Here is a 24092-nt window from a genome sequence, read left to right on the forward strand (position 1 = left end):
GCAGCTTATCATATTTTTTTGACATCGTAAGTAATGTTTTATAACACTGTAGTATTATTAGAAAAAAACACATCACCAAAAAATATATTACTTTTCTTGGGTAAGTAAATTTATATATTCCTTTATTCCATACAGCGACCAGTTGCGCCTCTATTGGCAAAAAATATTACTACTGGATTACACGAGATTACTCTGCTCACTTTAAAATCACTAATTCAAATACGTCTTTAACCTAAAACTGTAGAATCTCGTTCGAAAAATTACAATTGCGATTACAGTAAAATCTTGCAGCTTTCATTAATGCAATTTAGTCTTTCAATACTTTTTCATTAGGGCTAGTATTCTTTAAAATACATCAATTTGACTTACGACAGTCTAAGGGAGGTGACAATTTACACACTCGTTATGTGTGAGAAAGAGATAACGAATATATTTTGTTTGTCTTAACACGAAAGTTACAATAATAAGTAAGTAATTGACAGTAATTGATCATACTTATGTTTCGGTGGTTTGAAAGTAAATTTGCTTTAAAATAAATTAATATATTGATATTTTAATCGAAACGAAATGATATTTTAATCCATAATATAGTTTAAATCCTTTAGTGGGTTTAAAAAAAAACAAAGATTTGCTAATTGTTTTTTGATTGTAATTCGTTTTTGTGCATACGATGACAGTTGAATAAGGTAGGTTATTCTTCAGTATCCATTTAAACTTTTAAAATTTAGTTAGAGTTATGATAAAAACGTTACTAGTGTATAGCGTTAAGAATAAATATATATGAAGAATTATAATATGTATAACTTATGTCGTTTTGTGAATAAAAATGTGATATAAAAGTCGATGAAACAATGATTCTTAAAACGTAATTTATGTTTCGTTTGGTGAACTATCGTACTCGGTAAGGAATACTTTAAAATTATTTAATTATTATCATTTATTAAGAAATGGTGTTTTATTTCAAGACAAGTTATAATAGTCTGATTTAACCAAAGATGCACTGGTGCGCTAATGAATTATCCAGTTTATTAATAACTTTTTCGACCCTTGGCCCAAAACGCTATATAGCTGCGCGGTTGGATCTATGTTTTTTAAAATTGTATTTTTTAAATCAAATGTTTGTGCTACATTAAAAATATTTTTACTGAAACTATTAGCCGCTGGAGCCATTTGTTAGGAATTATTGATTAAATATAAAATAGACTTGTTTTTTATATGCCATACTACCGCTATGGACATTTTATCAGAATTTTCATAGCTTACCAATTTAAAAACTCACCGCTCGCCACTGGTGTCTACAGGAGTGCCTCAAGGGTCAGTACTCGGACCACTCCTCTATCTCCTCTACACTAAAGATATAGAGAACATTATCAAATAATGTGGATTGTGGTCTCACTGCTATGGAGATGATGTGCAGATTTATTTTTATTGCAAACCAGGCGAGAGAAGTGTGCTTGTCAATTTAATTGATAGATGCATCGAGAAAATAGGAAACTGGATGGCTGAAAACCGACTTACATTAAACCCATCGAAAACTGAACAACTGTGGTTTCAGCCAGACGACAGAATTTGATCCAGGATACGGCTCTACCGTAGGGAGTACCGCTTTACCCACCGTTAAACTACTGGAAGTTTTACTCAATTCTGACCTTTCTCTTGACGTTCAAATTAGTAGAACGATAAGTTCATGCTTCTACCAGCTGGGACAAATTAAATGCATACGCAAAAATTTGCCGGTTGATGCCGCCCGTCAATTAATAAATGCGTTTGTAGTGTCTAGAGTCGATTATTGTAATGGTATCTATGCAGGTCTACCAATGAACAAATTGACTCACCTACAATCTGTATTGAATGCCGCAGCGAGACTTATTTCCGGAATCTCTAAGTTCAGTCATATCACTCCACTACTTCGAGAACTACACTGGCTACGTTTTCCACAGAGAATCGAATACAAACTCTGTTGGCTTATGTATAAGTCACTGCACAACTCTGTTCCGGAATATCTAAGGGAACTATGCATTCCAGATGAACTAGCTGACAGGCGTCTCACACTTAGATCAGCTACGTCTACGGCGAGAGGAAAAGTTATTATACCTCTACGCAAACAGCGCACTAAATTTAGAGAAACGCGCATTTACGGTCGCAGGCCCTATGGCATGGAATGCTCTCCCAGCAGAGGTGCGAGGCTGTGAAAGTGAAGTGATGTTTCGGAAAAAACTTAAAACCCACTTGTTCTCTAAATCATTTGAATAAATCCGTAGCATGTGACAACCAAATAAATTGTTTTAATTAAATTACAAATTTAAAAGCTTCAATTAAATTAATTTAACAATAGAATCACTATGTATGCTACTATATACTATGTAAAGCGCCCTTAAGGTATTTTATTACGAAAATGGCGCTACATAAGTTATCCATAATAATAATAAAAACACATGTGTAAATATTATAAATAAACGAAAACTTGATACTGGCTATAACACTCCAGTTGGGAGGTGATATAAGGCCATAAAAAACGAAAAGGATAATGTACGTAGCTCATAATATATAATTTATTTTTTTAATTGATGTTCACGCAATTTTACACAACTACATACTATGTAGTTGGGTAATAAATACAAAATACATACTTAGATATTGCATTGCATTACTTATAGTTGTATTATTTTAATTAGAATACCATCAAATGTGTAAAAAAATACTTTGCTGACCCGCAACCTTATTTTTTCTTTCTTATCTTAGAAAATAAGTCTTGGGGGTCGCGAAGTTCAAATTTTGCTAGCGATGCTCATGAACCTAGCTACGACATTTAATCTACCATAGAAATATTGTAAGAAAACCAACTGGTCCAAAAAAAGTTTAAAAATTGGAAAATTGTTTTCAGGCGTTGCCTAGTATGTGAAATAATTCAGTCAAATAAATCTCTTCACAACAATAAAGGTTTCAGCTCTTTAACTTCACTAAAATCAACAAATGGAAGAATTGAAGAAACATGGATTTTCAAACATAGGCAAAATGGTGAATGTTACCCAGTGTGTAAAGTGACCACTTAAATCAGCCATTGACAGGTCATAGGCCCTGTAAATTCCTAGACTTCCATATTCCCTTCTTTAAGGTATTCTCCATCCCTGTTGTAATTTGTTAATCTTAACGATTCCCGAGGGGGTGAAATCCAGTCTTTTGTCTACTAACATTTTGGACATACTCAAATATTGATATAAAAAATGGTTTGATTTTTTTTGTCTCTTGAAAATTTCAACAGGAAAAAAGGAAAGAAATCTTTTAAAAAAATATTATTTTAGGGATATATGAATGAATTCGTGCAAGAAGCACCACTAAACAATTGTAATGATTGCTTCACAAATCACGGATGAGAAAAAAAAGGTTCGTTGAAAGGAAAATGAAAATGGTGTAATTGAATGTAAACATAAAAAATAATTAGTTTCACCTTGAAAACTACATAAAAAATTTGGTTAGCCAGGATATTTTGGTTTCTTGTGACTAGTTTTGTGTCGCAATGTTTTATGTGTGTTTGTATTAGAAAACAGCAGGGGCTAAAAACTCTTTATTGAAAGAATTCGAAATCGAACAAAAATAAATTTATTACATTATTCATTCAGACAGATTATCAGTGAATAGAAATAATGGACTGATCAAACATGGGATTAAATTATAATTCGTTTGAGATTATTTAACCGCAGGGGAAATATAGCAAATTAGTTTAAATAAGTTTTTCACCTGTCAGCGTCCAAGTACTTTCCAGGTATTATACAAGTATTACTTAAATTAATTTACATGATGAAATAATCCCTCGGAGCAGTAAATTAAGAATTTACAATAGTAATTTAGTTATTCAGATCTAGTGGGTAGGCAGATGATTTTTTAAATTTTTTATTTGAATTTTCCATTGAAAAACCCTTACTGGGTTACATACATTTTGTAAAGGTTGTCTGAGTCTTTTGTTTAGTTTTGTCTGGCAGTTTATTGTTTAATTTCAGTCTGTGGTTTATTAGTCTCGATTGTCCTTTTCTCGTTTTAAAAGGTTGCTCCGCATCAGTAAAGCTAGGGTTTCCTAGGACAGCGGTGCCCGTATCTTAACGACCGTAGTGAACGGTGATGCGGTGGACAGCCGTCGTAGTGGTGAATAGAGAGTGGTTTTATTTTTTAACGGTGTTATCAACACCATTTTTATAGGAAACCACTCTTTAGCCACCGTCACGACGGCTGTCAACCGCATTAATGTTCACTACGGCCGTTAAAATACGGGCACCGCTGTCCTAGGAAACCCGAGCTTTACAGAGTGGTAGGGTCAAGACACACTGGCGAATTTACATAAGTAGCTTCAAGGCAATTATAAGTTTTACACTTTTACCCAAAGATTAGAAGCTGCGCTTTACAAAAAAAAATGGCGATTCCGTTTACGAGACAAAAAGAGACCATAACACGTTTTATCGAGACTGCGGCGTAAATGGAATGCCCTCGTCTTTACTCCAAAACTCGGAGCAGTCCCCTCATTCCCGTTCTCCCCAAACTTCTCCGTTCCGAACTCACTGATACTAAAGCTAGGGTTTCCTAGGAAAGCGGTGCCCGTATCTTAACGGCCGTAGTGAACGGTGATGCGGTGGACAGCCATCGTAACAGTATTGATAACACTGTTTTCCTAGGAAACCGCTCTCTAGTCACCGTTACGGCGGCTGTCCACCGCATCACCGTTCATTAAGACCGCTAAGATACGGGCACTGCTGTCTTAGGAAACCCTAGCTTAACAAAAACCATGCGTGAACACCCGCGAGTTTGGGCTCGTGAGCTCGTAGGATGATCATATACGTACGGTTTCCGGAAACAAAAACAGGGGTTTACAACTCCGAAAATTCAAGGACGCTTGACCCGTTTTTTTTACGACAAACATCCTAAATTACTTTTTGATACCATATTACATTTTTTTCCTTGTTTTACTTTGTGAAATGAACTATATTTAAAATATCGAAATTTGTCAAACTAAATATCCATTAGTTTGACAAATTTCTAATAGGCTTGTAATCATTTTTAAGTATTTTCATAGATATTTTAATTTTATTTATCCAGTGTTGTAATAAAATATTAATTTCAGTTTTTGATCTGAAAAGCCTAATGTACAATAATATTTAGTATGTCATTTATATTACCATCAATCTATTTCTCCGAAGGGATAGGCAGAGAGAATAGACCGCTATATATGTCTATCCTGATATACATCCCTAGCATCTTTCACATTTATAAATATTTTTATATATGACCTTTAGTTTTGTATGCTTTTGACCAGACCTTGGTTATACCAGACTTGAAATACCTTGACCTTATACCAGACTTGAAATGTAGGTTTATCTGATTATACCACGTGTTTCTTGGTCGTCTTCGTAAAACTATAACATTAATTTTCACCATATACAGGGTGTTCGTTAAACCCTGTCACATCCGAAACCACGATTATCAGTACGAGCAAGAAGTCATATTGGCACATTAAAATTATTTTTTAGAACGTATAATTTTTTTTTAAAAACATAAAAAAAAGCAAATAGTTGCTTACTTTTGCAGGGGAGAAACGAGAAGGGGGAAGAGGAAGTCTGATGCGCCGACAACCGAGTGACAGCGCTTCCCTCTCTTCTCCCCTGCAGAAGTAAGCAACCATTTGTTTTTTTTAAATATTTTATTTAAAACAAAATTTTTGTTCAAAATATTTTTTTAAATATGCAAATATGTCTTTTTGCCCATACTGATCATCGTGGATTCGGATGTGACAGGGTTTAAAGAACATCCTGAATATATGTTTTACCGTTCTTTCGTCACCCATTCGTTCTATATGAACAAACCATCTTAGTGACCTATCTTAATCATATCAATTAAAGCAGTTTCAGATTTGCACTCACCTGATGTCATCATTTGTAACTCTGTCATACATTGATTTCCCACACATTCGTATAAAAGATCGCATTTCGAGAAATTTTTAACTCAACGTTTAAACATCTGAAATCCATAAATAGTTGAAACTATCATCACAAACTTTTTACTGTTTAGAAAAATGAATAAAACAATTTTAAAAATATATAAATATTGTGGACTGATTCTATATTAGTGTTTACACTTATTTATAAATAAATCGTACTTACCTACAACTTAGCTGGCACCGCCTTTGTTAGTACAAAATCATAGATAAAAATAAAAAATCGTCAGCACAGCATTTGTCACCCCTGTCATTCGGCGGTCTGTTGTTTGTTATTTTAGAATTCTTTTTGCAATAACTCAAAATTACGCGTGATATGCCGCCCGTGAAAGATGATTGTGTCACTGAAAAGTGTTTTATCGATATTTTGAATGGTTGCGATCGTAATTCAGGGATCAACTCTGTAGACATCCGCGCTTGCAACAAGCCTGTGTCAAAAGTGAGTGACATCATATTTACTGTTTTTGTTAATTAATGTGTAAGTACTGTAAGTACGCCTAAAATCATTAATTGCTTGAGATAGTCCACTGTATGAGCATTTATTTTTTTTATATTCATGCATTTTACGCCTTTGAATTACACGATCACCTAGATTTCATAGTATATTATTCTTTGTTTTTTTTTTTCACTCTCAATATATCAAATTGATATATAAATAAATATGAAAAACTGTAAATTAACCCAATATTTATACAGGAAGCGAGATCGAATTGACAAAATATTTATAATCATGAAAGGGAATGCCACCAGCAATATTAAGAATACGCCTTTAGGTATATTCTTAGTTTATTTTATTAGTGACATTCACAGAAACATACATAAGAATATAGTTACAAAAATACGAATTGCAATTTAAAAGAAACTATTATTAGTTCCCAAAATATTGTGCATTAATTTCTTCATGGTTCGGGGTCTATTGTCTTCTTTCTTGCATGTAAGAAATTTATCAGGAATTTTATGCAAGACACTATAATTTTGAGATTACGATAATTTAGAATTAAAAATGATTTATTTGTGGACTGTGGATGTGATTTGGTCTGATCCACAGTCTACCACATCTCGAGTCTTGTTTTTTATCACAGTTATTGGGTCCATTATACTTGGGTCTAATGCCCCTGAAAATTTCTATAATAACTAGACTTAATAAATAACTTCACCCTTTTCACTCTGAAGCATTTTCTATTTATTCTGAAATTGATTGGTTATCAGATTTTTCTTGCGCATGTATTTTGATGATACGGTTGTATCTTGCACTATCAGAATTGATTTTATCAGTTTGACGTCAAACATTTGTTTTATTGTTTAGCTGTAAAATTGAGATGTTTGAATTGCCTTGATTGATGTTTAAGTATATTCTCAAAACAAAAGTTTTTGTAATTATTTGAGCCTATAGTAAAACAAAAAAGTAGCAATATGGATTTTAAAATTAATTTAAAAATAGGTTAAATGATTATATTTTTAGTCCATGCCAAGATTATATTTTTACTACTTGTTACATCCGATAACTTTACTTTTTAAACTATGCAACATTGAAAGCGTAACCTAGCTCGACGCGATCCCAGTGATTTTTCATCTTTTTTATTCCTTCCGCATAATGCGATTCCGGCACATCTGCAAAATACCCCTTAGTTTCTAACTGAACATCCTAATTCGATGCAAATCGCTTTCCGCGAAGCCATCTTTTTAAATTTGGGTACAAAATGAAGTCGCAATTCGAAATCCAATTCATCGCTTTCCTTAACAAACGAGCCAGGGCATTATTGTGACGGAAGAGGTGTATTTCTGTTGCGAATGAGGCCCGACTTCAGTAGTTTTTGCCATAAATCGATCCAATAATGACTCATAAAACTCTCCAGTTATTGTTTTTTGAATTGCAAGCAAAATGCTCTCACACAGTCAAAATACACTGAAATTAGTTGTGATTTTGACAGCTGCGTAGTAATAGATTGTCCCCGAGAGGAATGTATTTTTTTGCGCTTGACACGCCATCTGTTGATAGGCAAACTAATTATTACATTATTAAACATAAATATATTAATGAAGTTTGCTCTGCTATATTATCTTTTATCTTATAATAATATAATCTAATGATTATCTTCACCTGCTATGAGTCGGATTGTAATAATATGTTATCTGTTCTGTAGGCCCCAACGCCATGCAAAAATAATTTTATGGTAATCTAGCAGCGGTAGTTATCTGATTTTAGTGCTTCGGTTGGGTGCCCCCGTTGTGTAAGAGTGAGTAACTCCACTAATGATAATACTCGCTGTGATCATTAAACATTCCAGTGAAAGTCATCCATATTTTAGTACTTTTTTTTGTAGATTTTTAAATATTAATATTTTATATTTAACAGGATTAATTCAAATGCGATAATGTGTCTGCATACCTGATTTTTTTATATTTTAATTAAAAATTTATATTGCCGCTTCAATAATTGCCTTTCAATAAAAATAAAAACACTTTGTTTTAACCGTTTTTTTTATAACCGACCGGTTTCGAAACAACATATACTCCTTTATTGAGATATAATTAGAATACAATATAAATCCCATTTCATAATTTTAACAGTGTCTTAAGTCTCATATATTTGGAGGTAGAAATCAAGTTTTTATGTCACTTAGTATTTTGTGTCTGTGGAGGGGAGGTATGGAGAACACTTGAAGTGAATTTGCGAACCGACTAATAGAAAATAATCATGATTTCAATAAAGACACTCGGTCAAGGGTTCCACGTGTTGAAAATGAAACATTGCAATTAATTAGACAAAAAAAAAAAAAAAAACTTAGAAATCTTACAAATCAATAAAGCCATAAAAAATAATCAAACAGTATTTCCTTTAGTCCACTCCTGACTAATTCTAGAACAACTGTTTCAACCCCTCTCACCCCTCACTCCACACTTGTAAACTTAATGTCTACCTGCAGGTAGAAATTAAGACAGCGTTAAAATGATAAAATAAGATTTAAGTATAATAAATTCCCAATTATACGTATAGAAGTCTTCGAAGTCGGTAATCAGATAAAAACAAGTGGATAAAAACACAATGTTTTTATTTTAATAATATTAAATAACCAGTTAGTGCTTCAAATATAAATTTTATAACCGCTTTTCAATTCAGTTATTAATATTTTTGTGTGTTTAAAAAAATCTTAATACCTATCTCAGATGTGTAGAAATTGGACCAATTCTCTCGATGATCAGATCAGAACCTTATAATTAATTCAATCTACATATAACTATATTGTATGAGTATGATGAATTCTAATTAACAGAAACACCTGCACCAATATTCATGTTAAGTGAGATACATTCATTGGATCATTAGTTACCGACACTCAATAAGTACAGGCTGTTTATGACCAGCAATGGGTTCAATTTTAGAAAATGAGAACATCAACAATCATATAATAAACATAATCAACATATTACATCAGAGATGGGGAACATTTATGAGAAGGGAATATGGAAGTCTGGGCATTTACAAGGCTTATGACCTGTCATTGGCTGGTTTAAGTGTTCACTTTACGCATTATGTAAACATGCGCTTGTTAATCCATATTTAAAAATAAAAATAAAAAATCTTTTAGGGTTTTATTTTTTTTAATATTTATTTATTTATTATATGGCAAAGTGCCTTTTACGATATAAAATATAACGATATATAATAACGATAACTTACTAGTTAGACATACAAAAATTAAAAAACAATATTAAAACATTTGATAAAAAGAAAAATAAAAATAACAAGAAATATGTACATATACATGTATGTATGTCAGCATACAAAAGATATAAAAAATATAAAATGAATAAACACCAGATCATTAGCATAAGTAGCTTTTGCAAATAATTTGTTAATCGTTACTATAGAAAATCATAAAATATTTATAAATAGATGATTTGAATTCGCAGACTCGAGTTAAAAATGTCGATATTTCTTCTATTCTTCCATGTCTTGATTTTTTTTGAAGTTAAAGACCTGAAAACTTTATTGAAGCGAGTGAGATTCATCTTACTGAATTATTTCGCCCGCATACCAGGCAACGTCTGAAAATATGCTAAAATTTTTATACTTCTTGTACCAGTTGGTAATGTAAGTTTTTTTTTTAATTAAAAAAAAGTTGCGTAAAAAAAGATATCCAATCATTGGCAATTTACCTTCAATTTTGCTTCATGTTTCAAAAATAAATGTTTAGAAATTCTGGTTTTGAAAATATAAAGTTTTGAAATACGAATATATAAATCTTCATATTTCTATTGTTTTTAAAAGTGAATAAAAAGATATACTAATGGAATTGGTCTTAAAAAGCAACTGCTTATTTATTTATTACGTAAATATGAAACAATATTCTACACAGATTAAAATAATGCCTCGATCAAAAAAACCCGCGCTAGATAAATATTTAAAAAAAACATATCTTAAAGTTTTTTAATTTATTAGTTTGAATTATGAATTGTGTTGTTAAAAAAATAATGTTTATCAACTGTTCGAATGTATATTATTGCAATAAAAGTAAAAAGGGGAAGACACGTAGGGAACACCATGTAGAGTAGAGACTATTACAGCAGTATCTGTTAACTAGCGGCTGTCTAATGGAACGAGTGAACACTGCGACCGGTGTGTTCACGCTGCCTAGACCTATCCCCCGTACACTTTCCTTTTCACCTCATTTATTATTTTAATTTATGGCAACAGTTGTAATGGTCATTTCTCCACTTCCTGTTTGGTGCTAGAGAGCCTTACCGTGGTTGAAGATTATTGTCACGCGCTTTTATTTTACTACTTGTGTTATGTGTTTTGCAGTGTTAGATTAGTGTGTAGACTTGATATGTGTGGTGTGTTATGCTACCGTCGGGCACTGAAGTTTGCTCTGCATGAAACCCCTCACCGGCTGACCCTGCGGACCGCTGCTATCTCCTACTCCCCATCATCATGACCAACTCCCAGGTGAGTCGACTCCGCAGATCTTGCGTGCTTCTAAAAGTGTACAATTAACTCGGCTAATAGTTGCATCATTAATATGTATCATCTTTTTTGGGTGATCCGGTGTCGGTTGGATTTGTTCCAACGTTTCGGCTACCATTATAGGAGCAATCTTCAGGGTGAACTGTGTGAAGATGGCTCCTGCGACGGTAGATATTAAGTCGGAATGAATCAAACCTACACGGGATTACCTGACAATTGATAATGGTGACCGTGAAAATCTACGCACCTATTTGCATCGTACTTATTTCAAAAATATAAATAATTATAAGATTTCCCATGTGGTACGAATACACATATTAGATTCCTAGCTATGCCATATAAAAATTTATATTTTGTAGAAAATTAAACCTTCTAATAATATGAACCCTTTAAAACGTAGACTCAATTCTCCATTTACATATTTGTAAATGGAGATGAAGATGAACAACAGAGATGAAGAACATTTTAGAGAAGGTAATATAGAAGTCGAGGCATCTACAGGGCATATGACCTGTCATTGGCTGGTTTAAGTGGCCACTTTACACACTGTGTAATATTCGCCATTCTGCTCATATTTTCCTATATTACCTTTACTATTTCTGCCTATATTACTTGTATAAAATGTTCTTCATCTCTGTTGTAATATGTTAATATTAACAGCTCCCCAGGGAGTTGAATCCAGTCCTTGTTGACAAAAATTTTGACAAACTTAAAATATTGTTGATCAATTCTCCGTGATTTGGATACCTTTTACTTTCTTATTTTCTCAATACAAATTGAAAATACGTGAAATTATGTGCTATAGCTTAAAAACATGTTATTGTTGGTCAAAAACAATTAGTTGACAAGTTAATTATTTCTTAAAACTAAATGTTATAACTATAAAATTACATAAATACCTTCTTTTTATGTGGTTTTAATGCGAGATTAACATATTTATGTCAAGTTATAGGACTAGTTATTAATGAAGGACTTAAATTAATGCAAACAATTTGTTGATCTTCAAATGTTCTAATTATATTACTTAGAAATATAAAAAGTTGGTGTATGAAATCACTATTTGTAAGTAATGTTCAAAGGGGAATTCAATGAAGAATCTCCATAATGAAATTTGATCAAGAATCATGGTGAACAATTCATTTCTATTGTGCAAAAAGTGAATTTTCTCAGTAGTTGGGATTTATGTTCACTCACTATAATAATACAAGTGCAGTAAGTATTGTAGTATGGGAATAATGCTTTTTGTCTTGTGTGAAATCATATTTTAGTTTTCAACACAATGTTAGTGCTGGCACTACAACACAAATTGTATTCATTGTTGTGTTGTGGATGAAACAAGCTCCAATTTATACCGAACACTGTTCTAATTTCAGTATAATTTGCATAGCTCTTTAGTTGTTGAAATTTTTCTCTTTTGTGCCAATATTGACCTGTGCGGAATTCCATCCTTTCTGCGCACTCTGCAGAGAAATGGTTTGATGATAAAAGTATTGTAAGTTTTTCTCGGATAATGATTCAATTATATCCAGGTAAAATTAAACATTGATTTTATTTAGGCTTCGTGCGATACTTGTTATATTTATCGTTAATTATATAAAATATTTCATTTCGACTCATTGATTTAATCGTCATCGTTTCCCTATCTGCACCCAGCCCATTACGAATTTTTTTTGTAATTTTTGTTACATGGAAGGTAAGGTGATCGGTATTACGCTTCAGGTGCTAGTCTAACAATGGTGAAATGTCGCAGTGTAGAATCAATATTTCAGGTCCACCTCAAGCATAAAGGCGAATGCACCAATCGCTACACAACGAGGCATACTTATCTCCGTTTGATTTAAATGTCCAAAAATAGTTAAATACCAAATTTAACTGTAGTACAATTATGCAAACTTTCTCTGTTTACGATAATATGATTGAAATAATTCTCATTATGATATCACGGTATGAATGAATCGCTGTGTGGAAAGTATTTACTAATTAGCATGTTTTGAATATGCAACAATTCTATTGTATTCTTCGCTCAACATTGATTGATTTGTATTTCAGGGTGGAGAAGCTATCTTCTGCAGGAAATAGATCCAAGTTTCCAATAAATACTGTTAGCGATTGTATTTGGCACAATTAATTATGCATAAGTATTCATAACTGCCGGTCTCAGTAAATGTATATTGCTAATTGACACTTTTCCGTTGGTTATTGTTTCCTTATTTGGACCCGAATTATTGATTGTAGATAGCATGCACAATATTACATCAAATTATCATGATGTGTAATGATTATTAGTAACGTCAAGAGCTGTCGTTATAGGATAGATGTTATTAATTAAATATAAGTATCAACCTTATTAGTAATATTTATTTGTAACATGAAGTTATCAGCTGTCTATTAATCAATTTATTTCCTTTATCCTGTATTTACTCAACCTTAAGTACACTAAAAATAATTCAAATCGGGTTGTGGTCCGTGGCTAGTGTTCTGGACTCACGGATCAGAGATCCGAGGTTCTAACCCCACTCTAACCCAACTTGATTCCTATTTTATAATAGTGAGTTATCTACAACTCGTTGAAAATGGCCTCCAAGTTGAAATATTTGGGGAAATCATAAGAATGCAAATATCTCTTTTTTAACATTTATTTTTATTTTAAATGGTTCGCACTTGTATTTTCCCAATAACCATTCAGCAATACATATTATTTTTCACTATTGTATATTTGAAAAAAAAGCTTTCTTTCAAAATACATGTTATTTAGGAAAGCAAATAAAACAATTTAATGTATTTTTTGGAAGTTTCATTATTTATTGTTTGACTAGATACTTGTTTAACATTGGAAAATGCAATAATACATAAATTCATAATTTAATTATTCCCTTTTCACACCTAATGGTATATTGGCCAGCTTATATAAAGGCAAGATGATCAGTCTTACGCTTCAGATGCTAGTCCAGGGACTAGAAAATATTCTAGTGTAAAAACACTTTTAAATAAATATTTCATCTCAACTATTTCGGGAATTAAACCCGAAACCTCTTGCATGGTAGGCAAATGCGCTGATTATTAGACCACAGGGGGGACATAACTACTTGACCTGAAATTATGTTATCATGAAAATAAAAATAAAACTGAATGTTATTCAATATTTGAATATAACCACATACCGACTTTTCAATGTCTACCGGTTTCAAGACGTACCCGTCTCTTTGTCAGGACACCGATTTAACCGACATGCAAAACCCCTCTATACACCTTCACCATAGTTGTTGCACAAAAATATAAAATCAACATGTCATGAATTTTAATAAGCAACCCTTACGTGCACTGATTAGGTTATTTATTGTTTTTGTGGAGTGACACAGTGTTATACAGTGAGTAAAGTGATCACTTGTTACAACCTATGACAGGTCATTATCCCTGTAAATTCCTAATTAACTACCCCTGTAAAATGTTATAATATCTAAATAAAAAAATCTTACGATCTAAGACTGCTTTTTAATAAACAAATTATGGGAACAAATGAATGTAAATTTATAAAACTAGCAATTAAAATGATTTTTTAAATCTTTAAATTGTTTTCACAGTTATGGTTCCGCGGAGTGCGAAGTTCCAAGTTCCGACACGTGTACGGGGTGTCCTTTAAGCGGGAGCGATGTTACGACAATATCAAGATTACCAGGAACGCCCACGACTCCAACTTCTGCGCCGTCAACCCCAAGTTTGTGGCTATCGTCACCGAGGTCGCAGGAGGAGGCGCCTTTCTCGTGCTGCCCTTGGATAATGTAACCCATTACTTTACTGAACATTTCCTGTCAAATCAAATACACTGTAACCTCTTTACACTTGGGATACTTTCCACACAGTACCGTGTAAAAAAGTATACTAAAAAAAGAACAATGCTGGATAAGTTTCCTTGTATTAAAATCAAAAATTGTTTAATATTTATTCTGCCCTAATTTAAAAAAAAAATATAACATGACATCAAAATACTTAATAATATAAATCATAGAAAAGATTATTTACTATCATTATTCACCGAGTACCGTAAGGCATTCCGATAACGAATAGTATATTACTAAGGTTAAATTAATGTTTAATTAAAAACCATGCAAAATGAGGTTCCAGTGTACACAGTCAACTGGTTTTCAGAATGACTTCTCCATTATTTATTTATTTTTAATTTATCATATTAAAGCTTTGAACATTCTTGGTAATATCAGCGAGAAACAAAACATACAATAGTTTTATTAACATATTCGGCCAAATTGCCTTTTAAACAACTTGTAATACAAACATATTTGGTTTAATTATTTTTAAAAAAAACATATTGTACATTACTTTATACTCAAAATTTAGAAACAAAAATTAAACGTAAAAACATATGTCACATTTAGTAGAAGTTTAAAACAATTAAAAATAAATGTAAAAATTAGATGAAATAATAAAATATTTTAAAAGATAAATATAACAGGAAAATCATAATGCATGGTTTCATATAACAATTATACTAAAGGCTGAATTACCATTCACCATCTTTGAAAAAGTTCAATAGGTTTGATCTACAAGAACAATATCCTACACTAAATATAGCCGATACGTGGGAATAACTATTGCCGAGTTCCTGGAGTCTATTTAATATAGCATTATAATAGAAAAAAAGACATGGAAATCAGATAAACCTAGTACAAAATATACATAGATTATTGCAGCTTCTTGTGAACATAACTTCGTGGCAATGAAACTTAAACAATAAAAAAAAACAGTAAATATATATGTTTTTTACCAAATTACAAATAAGACATTTTTCTATTTTAAAATCATCGTCATTATCATTTTCATATTGCAAAGGCATTGCATTGGCAATTGTTACATAAAGGTAAGATGATCAGTCTCACACTTTAGGTGCTAGTCCAGGGTCTATAAAATATTGCCGTGTAAAAATACCCTTTTAAATAAATCTGCGGCTTGTGTCTAAAATAGCCAATGTTGTAAACCACAACATTACATCGAGAGTAATTTTACGGCCATTTTGTGACATTATAATAAACCATTTGAGGTGTTTGAAACTATTTATCTACAAAATGTTGGCAAGAAAAAAAATAAATCCCACGTTGGCCCTTTTAAACCTAAGACACAGAAATATTTCTCATCCACCATGTCGGGAAGTTAACCGAGACTTGTATGGCAGGCAAATGAGCTTACCATAATATGTATTTGAATTAATATAAAATACATATTGTTGATGGTAATTTGAAATGCTGCAAGAGACACAGTGTAAATTGAGAGGGGGAAAATAAATTGTATTATTATTAGAATGGCTAGTTTTTCTCCCACTGGAACAATTTACATTTTGTCACTTACAGCATTTAAAATTTCTGACGACTTTATGATTGATTTATATGATATACAAATGATTTATATTTTTATATAAATATTTAAACACATGTATCGCTATTATAATATCCCACATGCAAAGAAATGACAGTAATTTGGATTACATCTATTTAAACCGAGTCGTGTTAAAACAGAAACTGCATTCTCCACTTTTTTCATTTCGAGTAATATGACTAATATGTATTAAATATTTAAGTACTATTGCCAAGTCTAGATAGTTTATGCAGCCGCAAGGATAATTTATTATTTTAGTTAATAATTTATTGTTGCTAGAAGTTACTCTCTGTGTATATTTTATTTGGTATTAATCAGTAAATTATTGACTTATTTTAAATGGTTTTGGTTTGTTTTTTAGTTTTTGTTCTGAAATGTAAAGGAGGCTGCTGTTGTTGTAGCGGATCTAAATACATCGAGTCCAAAATGTGTGAGATACTGCCATTTATGCTCCAAACCCTTAGCAGTTGTCTATAGTATTTTTGTTTCTCTATCCATCGCTATATCTAACTCATCTCAGATCGATGGTGGAGATTGCTGTTTTTATTTTAACACTCCTTAATCGTATGGCATCTACTGCCGCTACTATATTTTGTCTAAATTATGTTTACCATTTTCTCTTTATTTCTCTTTTAAGAATGTAGTAATTTTCTTTCAGGATTTATTTTAATACTAGTATTGTAAGGATACATTTTCTATCTGTGCTTGTTATAGACTGGTCGTCTCGACTTCAACGCCAGCCGAGTAACGGGACACCGCGGGCCCGTATTGGACATTAAGTGGAATCCTTTCAACGATAATATTATTGCATCATGTTCCGACGATACCACAGTACGTATTGCATTATAATGTCATTCTTAATTAAAAGTTCTGTTTGGTGAAAAATGAATAAAAGGCTTAAAATAAATCTAAAAAGTAATAAATATGGTAGTAGGAGATATTGTGTCCCTATGAAAAACAGTCAGCAACAAAAGTGTCCCAGTACGTTTATCAAATTAGATTTACTTCAAACCATCAACTACGGTCCAATCAGAAGCAAAATATTAAAAAAATATATGTATAATGTTAAGTGTCCATATGAGTGGATCCTATGAGAATATTTAATGTTAATTTAGCGCTTTAAAAATGGATTATTATATATATTATTACGAACAATGGCATCTTTAAGAAATATTTTTTTTTTCCATGTTTTAGGATTGATTTAAATAATTTGCAAACAGTACTCTATTTGAGTTTTTCGCATGAAAAATGGAAGCATTGAAAACATAACCAAAAAAGTTTTTGTTCTCAAATATGCCTTTAACTTATACTTAAATTTACTGCTTTCAATGCCTAAAGCGTACCCTGTCTACATGATACATATTTGGCTATCTCCAGGCTGATTCTCGACCGCGACAACTTTTTATTTTGTCTTTCAGGTGAAACTGTGGCACATCCCGGACGGTGGCCTATCCATGCACCTCACGGAGTGGCTGGTGGAGCTCAAGGGACACAAGAGGAGGGCAGCCTACCTGGAGTGGCACCCGTGCGCCGAGAATGTGCTCCTCAGTGCCGGTTTTGATTACTTAGTGAGTACCATACGCTACGAATCATACTTCATAAAAACCTTAAAGGGTAAACTTTTAAATGTAAAACTTATGGTGTTCTTCTGTGTTATAGTGCGGTGTATTTTTAGTACTTCTTGCTGATGTTTCAGACTGTATTGCATCGCCCATAATTCGTGGCGATGTGATATCACATAATCCAAACATCACACGGAATAACAAACACAATATTTTAATAACTGTATGTTAATGTGTTAGTGTCTGTCGGTGAACCGAGTAAACATACAAATTCGGTTTGTGTTAGTAGGCACACTAGAATATTTTATTCACTAACACATTTACATGGGGTTATTTAACATTCGAACGCACTGTATTTATTGTTTTTTTTTTAAGATTGAATATAATATATCAGTTTAATGCAATTTTTTTTTTTGGTGTTTCCAGATTATAGTTTGGGATGTCGGCAAGGGAGAGGCCATGAATGTGATAGACTGTCACAGCGATGTTATCTACAGCATGTCCTTCAACAGGGACGGCTCCCTCCTGGCTACCACCTGCAAGGACAAGAAGCTCCGCATCATCGAACCGAGATCCGGGATCCTCGTCTCTGTAAGTGTTGCTGTCCAGTTGATGCATTCTATTGCGGTTATTTATAACTTATTATTTTAGTAGGGCTCAGAACTGTACGATATTGTCTTGTCCTAGCATTGAATCTATTGTCCTTGTGAGTTAGAGGACAGGACAATGGATCGAGACTGTCCTAGAGATGTACGGGCAGGCTATTTCCGTAGGCAATGCATTACATACCTCCACTACTGCCCGTGGCCGTATTGTCCTTATGCAAATGCACATGGACAGGACAGTAGGACAATATCCGCATGCTTAGCATATGCGTGTCGCTCCCGTGCATTTTTCTGCCGAAAATTTCAGCTGAAAAAATATCTTATTTAGTTTGTCCTCCAACAATTCCAATACATCTTGGTAAAAAATAAATAATGTTTTTCACAAACTCCCTTGTAATGCGCGTTGCATATTAATTTTTGCATTTCCACTACTACAGTTGAATCGTTGTATTGTCTCTTTGTCCGGTCCTGTCGAGGCTGTTCATGGAGCTGGGACAAGATAATATTGTCCTTGTGTGAATCCAGCTCGAGGATCAGCCTGTAATGTCGCTTGTCCTCCAGGAAGGGCAGTGCCACCAGGGCACCAAGGCGGCCAAGGCGAGTTTCCTAGGGAGCAGCGGGCGCGTGCTGACCGTTGGCTTCAGCCGCCACAGCGACCGCCAGTACAGCGTGTGGGACCAACATCGCCTGGATCGCCCCCTCACTACGGAGACCATCGACAGCTCCTCGGGAGTCGTGTTCCCGTATTACGACTACGACACCAATATGGTAAGATTAAAGATTCTGCGATGTGAACCTTGGAAAGTCTCTTATGTTATTTTCATAAAATGAATATTTAATTTTTGTGTCCCAGGTTTACCTCGCTGGGAAAGGAGATGGAAACATCCGTTACTACGAAGTAGTAGACGAAGCTCCCTATATACATTTTCTCAACCAGTTTCTTTCTGGAAATCCCCAGGTAGCTATACATTTTCTTCCTTTCACCGACGAAACAAAAAAAGAGGCTTGATATCAAATTACGCACTTTGCAATATAAAATTCTAGACTGAGGACCTAAAGATGTTTATATTCCTTTCGAACGCTTTGTTTATTTATTCTTTTACAATAATTTTCCCTGGGGTGTCCTGTGCCGAGAGAACCATTTTACATCATTTTGAAACATGCCCTAAATATGCAAAGAATTTACATAATATATTTATTCTATAAATAAGTAACACTTTAAATAAAAACACTTTTTTTTATACCTATTTGGCCTGATCCACTCATCAATCCATGTACGAATCTCCCCCATTATCCGCTTCGTGATAGCAATTTGATATATTTTACACCACAACTGGCCAAATGACCAATTACAGTGCTGAATTACATCACACATTAGTACACCCAGAAACTAACTAAGAACTCCGGTACACTTTTTACTCTTAGTATTTTTTTGTATGAAAATATAATCAATAAATGCTAATATTTTCGGCGCTATATTCTGAATATTTTCACAACCTGCATATACCAGTACACCTGTATAATGTCAAATGTACGTTACAGCGAGGTCTGGGGTTCATGCCCAAGCGAGGAGTGAATGTGTCTCAGTGCGAAGTGTTCCGTTTCTACAAGCTGCACACGGCGCGCGGACTCTGCGAACCCATCTCCATGGTGGTCCCCAGGAAGTCGGATCACTTCCAGGTAATGTTGTCGTGTCCTACCCCCCTCGCTGGGAGTTGCACCAGCTAGGAACTAACTCTGACTGACACTTGCAGGAAGACTTGTACCCCGACACGGCCGCCCCCCTCCCCTCCCTGTCGGCCCGAGAATGGATGAGTGGTCGCAATGTGGCTCCTCTACTCTTCAGTATGAAGACAGGTTGACACTTACTATATCTCCTATTATGTAGCTCGATCTGTTATTTGAAACCCTGTATTGTGAATGTGCCGTTAAAACATCCATTTTCACGTCATTAACTGGCAACCTTTTCTAATATTTTAATCAACAAAGTAGAAAAGCCATACATTTTGTCTGTGGATTTGACTTGTCAAGCCATTGGTGTGTTTTCTTTTCCGAACTGTCACACATCACTGACAAGTTTTTCGGAACACATTTACGATTCACGTCATTAGTTGTACATATTCTTAAAAATGTGTCTTTTATTAATTTGTGTTCTTTTATTAAGAGCTCGGACAATTATCATTTTCGGGAAGAAACAGTATGATTGCCGGACATTCTAATAGTCAAACTATTTTATTGGAAGATCATTATTAATTACTTTTGGAATTGTGGATATTCAGGAGTCAGCATCGCCACCCACAAGCCCCGAGTTTACAACAAGGAAGCTCCAGCCTTGCAGGCGCAGGACAATAACAACAAGAAGAAGTTTGCCTTCCTCAGTTGTGAAACTGTTCCCGACTACCGTCCCTGGCAGATGAGGAATGAGGAAGACAATCACACCGTTCAGGTAATAATACTTGCCGCCCCGTATTGGTACGTCAATTGTGTAAGAGAAGAAAATCGACTCTTATAATGTATAGCAATAATTGTGAAGTAGCGTATTATTGGAATTCGGCTCAACCCTCGGTTCTTGTTTTGCGTATTGTGATGCTTATAGCTTAACGTGACACGCCTGCTCTCTGGCAATATATTGGTGTTTATTCCACTATCATTCTTCACCATTTTTCCATCGTTTCCTATTACTGCTGTCATACATCCGCTATCCATTATCCTATTTTACTTCTAATCTCTCCGGCTAACCTTTTGCAAAAAATTATGTCAATCAGTCGCTCCGTTGAGACGTGAAGGTAACATAAACAAATAAACAAAGACTTTTGCATTTATAATATTCGTCGTCATTCCCTTACTTCGCCTAATGGTGCACAGGACACAGTAATTGCAGTGCATAATCATTTTTGTTATATGCAGGTAAAATGATCAGTCTTACGCTTCAGGTACTAATCCAGGGACAACGAAATATTCTAGTGTAGAAACACCCTTTTAAATAAATATTTCATATCAACCATGTCGGGAATCGAACCCGAGACCTCTCGCATGGTAGGCAGCGCTGACCATTACACCACGAAGCCGACAATGTTAGTATTTAATTTATATTAAAATTTATAATATTAGTATGGATATATATCGAGGCTTTACTGGCAGAATGCATTAAGTCATTAAAACTAGTTCCGAGAGATAATCGCATTTAAAGCTTTTTTTTTCTTTCAACGGATTATTTTCCCACAATTTTTTTTTTTTTTTTTAAGCTTTGAAAAAGTAATCTTTATTCTAGGTATATCATAAAATTTAAAATCAACATCTCACACCTATGTTAAAAAATATCTGAAATATATAAAGACTGTTGACTTAATGCATTCTGTCAGTGTTGCCTCAATATTATCTATTACATACGTAACATACCTATACCTACCTAATAACTTCTAAAAGTAAGAACGTTATTATTTTTTGTCAGCATTCCTACTGATATTAGTCACCGCACGCACCCGCTATGTACATGGCTAAACCTTGGATGTGATTATATCAGTTCCACATGTCTGTAGATCGCGTCACTTCTGCGCTGACCGCCTCATCTATTCTTCTTCATGTACCACTCCTATCAGAGTTTGGCGACCGTCACTTGAAACTCCTCTCAATCCTGGCCTATTCCGATGAGCATCGCTGCATTGGGTATTCCAAACCACCGCCGAAGATTCCTGAGCCATGATATTATTTTACTTTTACCCTCTATCTATCTTGCCCTCCGCTTGCATAAGTGTAAAATAAACTATATTAGTGTATGATGAATGACGATGCTACTGGGGATCAGAAAACTTCAAATGTCAACTGACTTCAAGCTATTAGATTAATGGATATTCAGGGGGCATTATATTATAGTGTCTTTCTAACAATCAGGTGATGGAAAAGAGTCAAAAGACAAGCGCCAACCAGGCCACCAAGTTCCACCGTCTGCAGCAGATGTTTGGTGCTCAGCCGGCCGGGGGAGACGAGCAAGTTCCCCTGTATAGGCAAATCAACCAGGGAGATGTCTTCTCTACGGAGAATGAGGTAATATTGTATTCGAGTATCTTGCTGACATTTAGTTTTCATTTTGTAATTCAAAAACTATTGTTAAACTTATGTGTTAGATTCTTATCTTTTCAGATAATGGTTGCATCTGGGTTTTTTATTTGTGTATTAATAAAAAAAGTATTCAAATATATTATAAATAAAATGTCGCATTTTTACGCCACATATAAGTTTAATATTAGTTAGAACACAAGTTTTGGGTATCCAGAATTACCCATTATCGGGTGTTAATATATCGACTGTCCCTGTATAGTATGATAACTGAAATTTGCGAGGTTTACAGGAGAGCAAAAACCAAACATGATAATTTTTTTAAGAAGCTGTCAGATATTGTAGAATTGCAAACATGTGTATATTGTATATCATGTATTAACAATTTTACTACTTTACTATAGTATCTGATAGCTTCTTAAAAAAATATCAAGCTTTGTTTTTGCTCTCCTGTAAACCGCGCGAAATGCTGTTTCAATAGTACACGTAGGGACCATCGATATACGTATTTACACACTTAACCGAGAAAAACGCTATTAGTAGCAGAAATTATTATTTATTTGCTGTGAATAAAGTTTTATTTGTGTTGTGGGTTGTTCTGAACTTTCACGAAAACAATTTAAGTTATCATAACATTTGTTGACTCGTAGTTATGTCAAGTTTTTATTTGAGTTTGAAATAAAATTATTATGAATTTTTTACTAAACTATTTAACTGTCCTTTTGTTATGTATTATTTGTTGACCTTTTTTTAAAAATGTTTTTGAATTGAATAAAAAGTAATTATTAATTTTCAGCTTCGGTTGGCCTACAATCGTCAGGGTGAAGAGCTCCGAATTGTGAAAAAACAATTAATCAACTCGCAACAGCGAGTTCGCGATTTGGAGGCTCAGTTGGCTACTGTAAATCATTAATTATTTTACCTACTTCATCCAACGCGGCAATTATATTAGTGCTCTTCTACTTTTCTTAAAAGCTTATGCTAGCAAATTGCTTCTGCGTGAGCTCTACATCATTCTTTTTGCTACTTTTATACCACAAAATTTTTACATTTGAATTACTTTTAACATTCCTTGTCGAATAACACACATTCCTGGCCAACATAAATTAATGGATTTCATTTCTGCATGTTAACTTTGGTAGTCAAATATAAAATTATCTGTATTATATAAAACATGCATTCCACCGATGATAAAGTTCTGCATTTAAGCTAACTTGATATATTTACGGTAAAACTGTAAGAAAGTGATCTTAACTTTATTTGTGTATTAAAGTTGTTTATTGTCTACTCAGGAGTGTCTATTCTCAGTATAGTTTGCCACATTATACCATTGATGTTTATTTAAATGTTGTACATTTGATTTTATTTCCTCAATTAGACTATAATTTACATTCATTGTTTTGTTACATTATCGTCTTTTTAAGTGTATTTTACCATAGTTATTTTGTCATCAACTTAAATTTTGTAATGAATTTATTATTGTATTTCAATTTTATTTATTGACAATCTAACATATTATAATTATGCTACGAATA

The 24092-nt window shown here is 33.5% G+C and overlaps 1 protein-coding gene across 2 annotated transcripts; it reads left to right on the forward strand.

Annotated features, from left to right (window-relative positions):
- The first annotated feature begins 6204 nt into the window (after positions 1-6204).
- LOC148280406 (coronin-2B-like) lies at positions 6205-23952 on the forward strand. 2 transcript variants are annotated; one of them, XM_088228459.1, is made up of 12 exons: positions 6205-6419; positions 14531-14728; positions 17049-17165; positions 17753-17902; positions 18323-18487; positions 19063-19269; positions 19355-19459; positions 20044-20181; positions 20256-20358; positions 20781-20947; positions 22393-22545; positions 23354-23952. In XM_088228459.1, the coding sequence occupies exons 1-12, from the start codon at positions 6297-6299 to the stop codon at positions 23468-23470; spliced, it is 1743 nt and encodes a 580-aa protein (XP_088084585.1). In that variant the 5' UTR covers positions 6205-6296; the 3' UTR covers positions 23471-23952. The 2 variants fall into 2 exon arrangements, with proteins under 2 accessions (XP_088084585.1, XP_088084586.1); XM_088228460.1 differs by lacking the exon at positions 6205-6419 and adding an exon at positions 10788-10931.
- The last annotated feature ends 140 nt before the right edge of the window (positions 23953-24092 follow it).

Source organism: Micrasema longulum, unplaced genomic scaffold (assembly GCF_059751315.1).
Source record: "Micrasema longulum isolate JH-2025_06_02 unplaced genomic scaffold, ASM5975131v1 h1tg000582l, whole genome shotgun sequence".
In the NCBI taxonomy this organism is placed as follows: domain Eukaryota; kingdom Metazoa; phylum Arthropoda; class Insecta; order Trichoptera; family Brachycentridae; genus Micrasema; species Micrasema longulum.

What these genes read in the sequence shown, in the direction of transcription:
- LOC148280406 (XM_088228459.1), top strand. Translation starts at nt 6,297, where the DNA reads ATGCCGCCCGTGAAAGATGATTGTGTCACTGAAAAGTGTTTTATCGAT. An exon ending in TCGTGCTGCCCTTGGATAAT is followed by an intron (nt 14,729 to 17,048) that starts GTAACCCATTAC and finishes TGCTTGTTATAG; the next exon opens with ACTGGTCGTCTCGACTTCAA. An exon ending in TCTTCTCTACGGAGAATGAG is followed by an intron (nt 22,546 to 23,353) that starts GTAATATTGTAT and finishes ATTAATTTTCAG; the next exon opens with CTTCGGTTGGCCTACAATCG.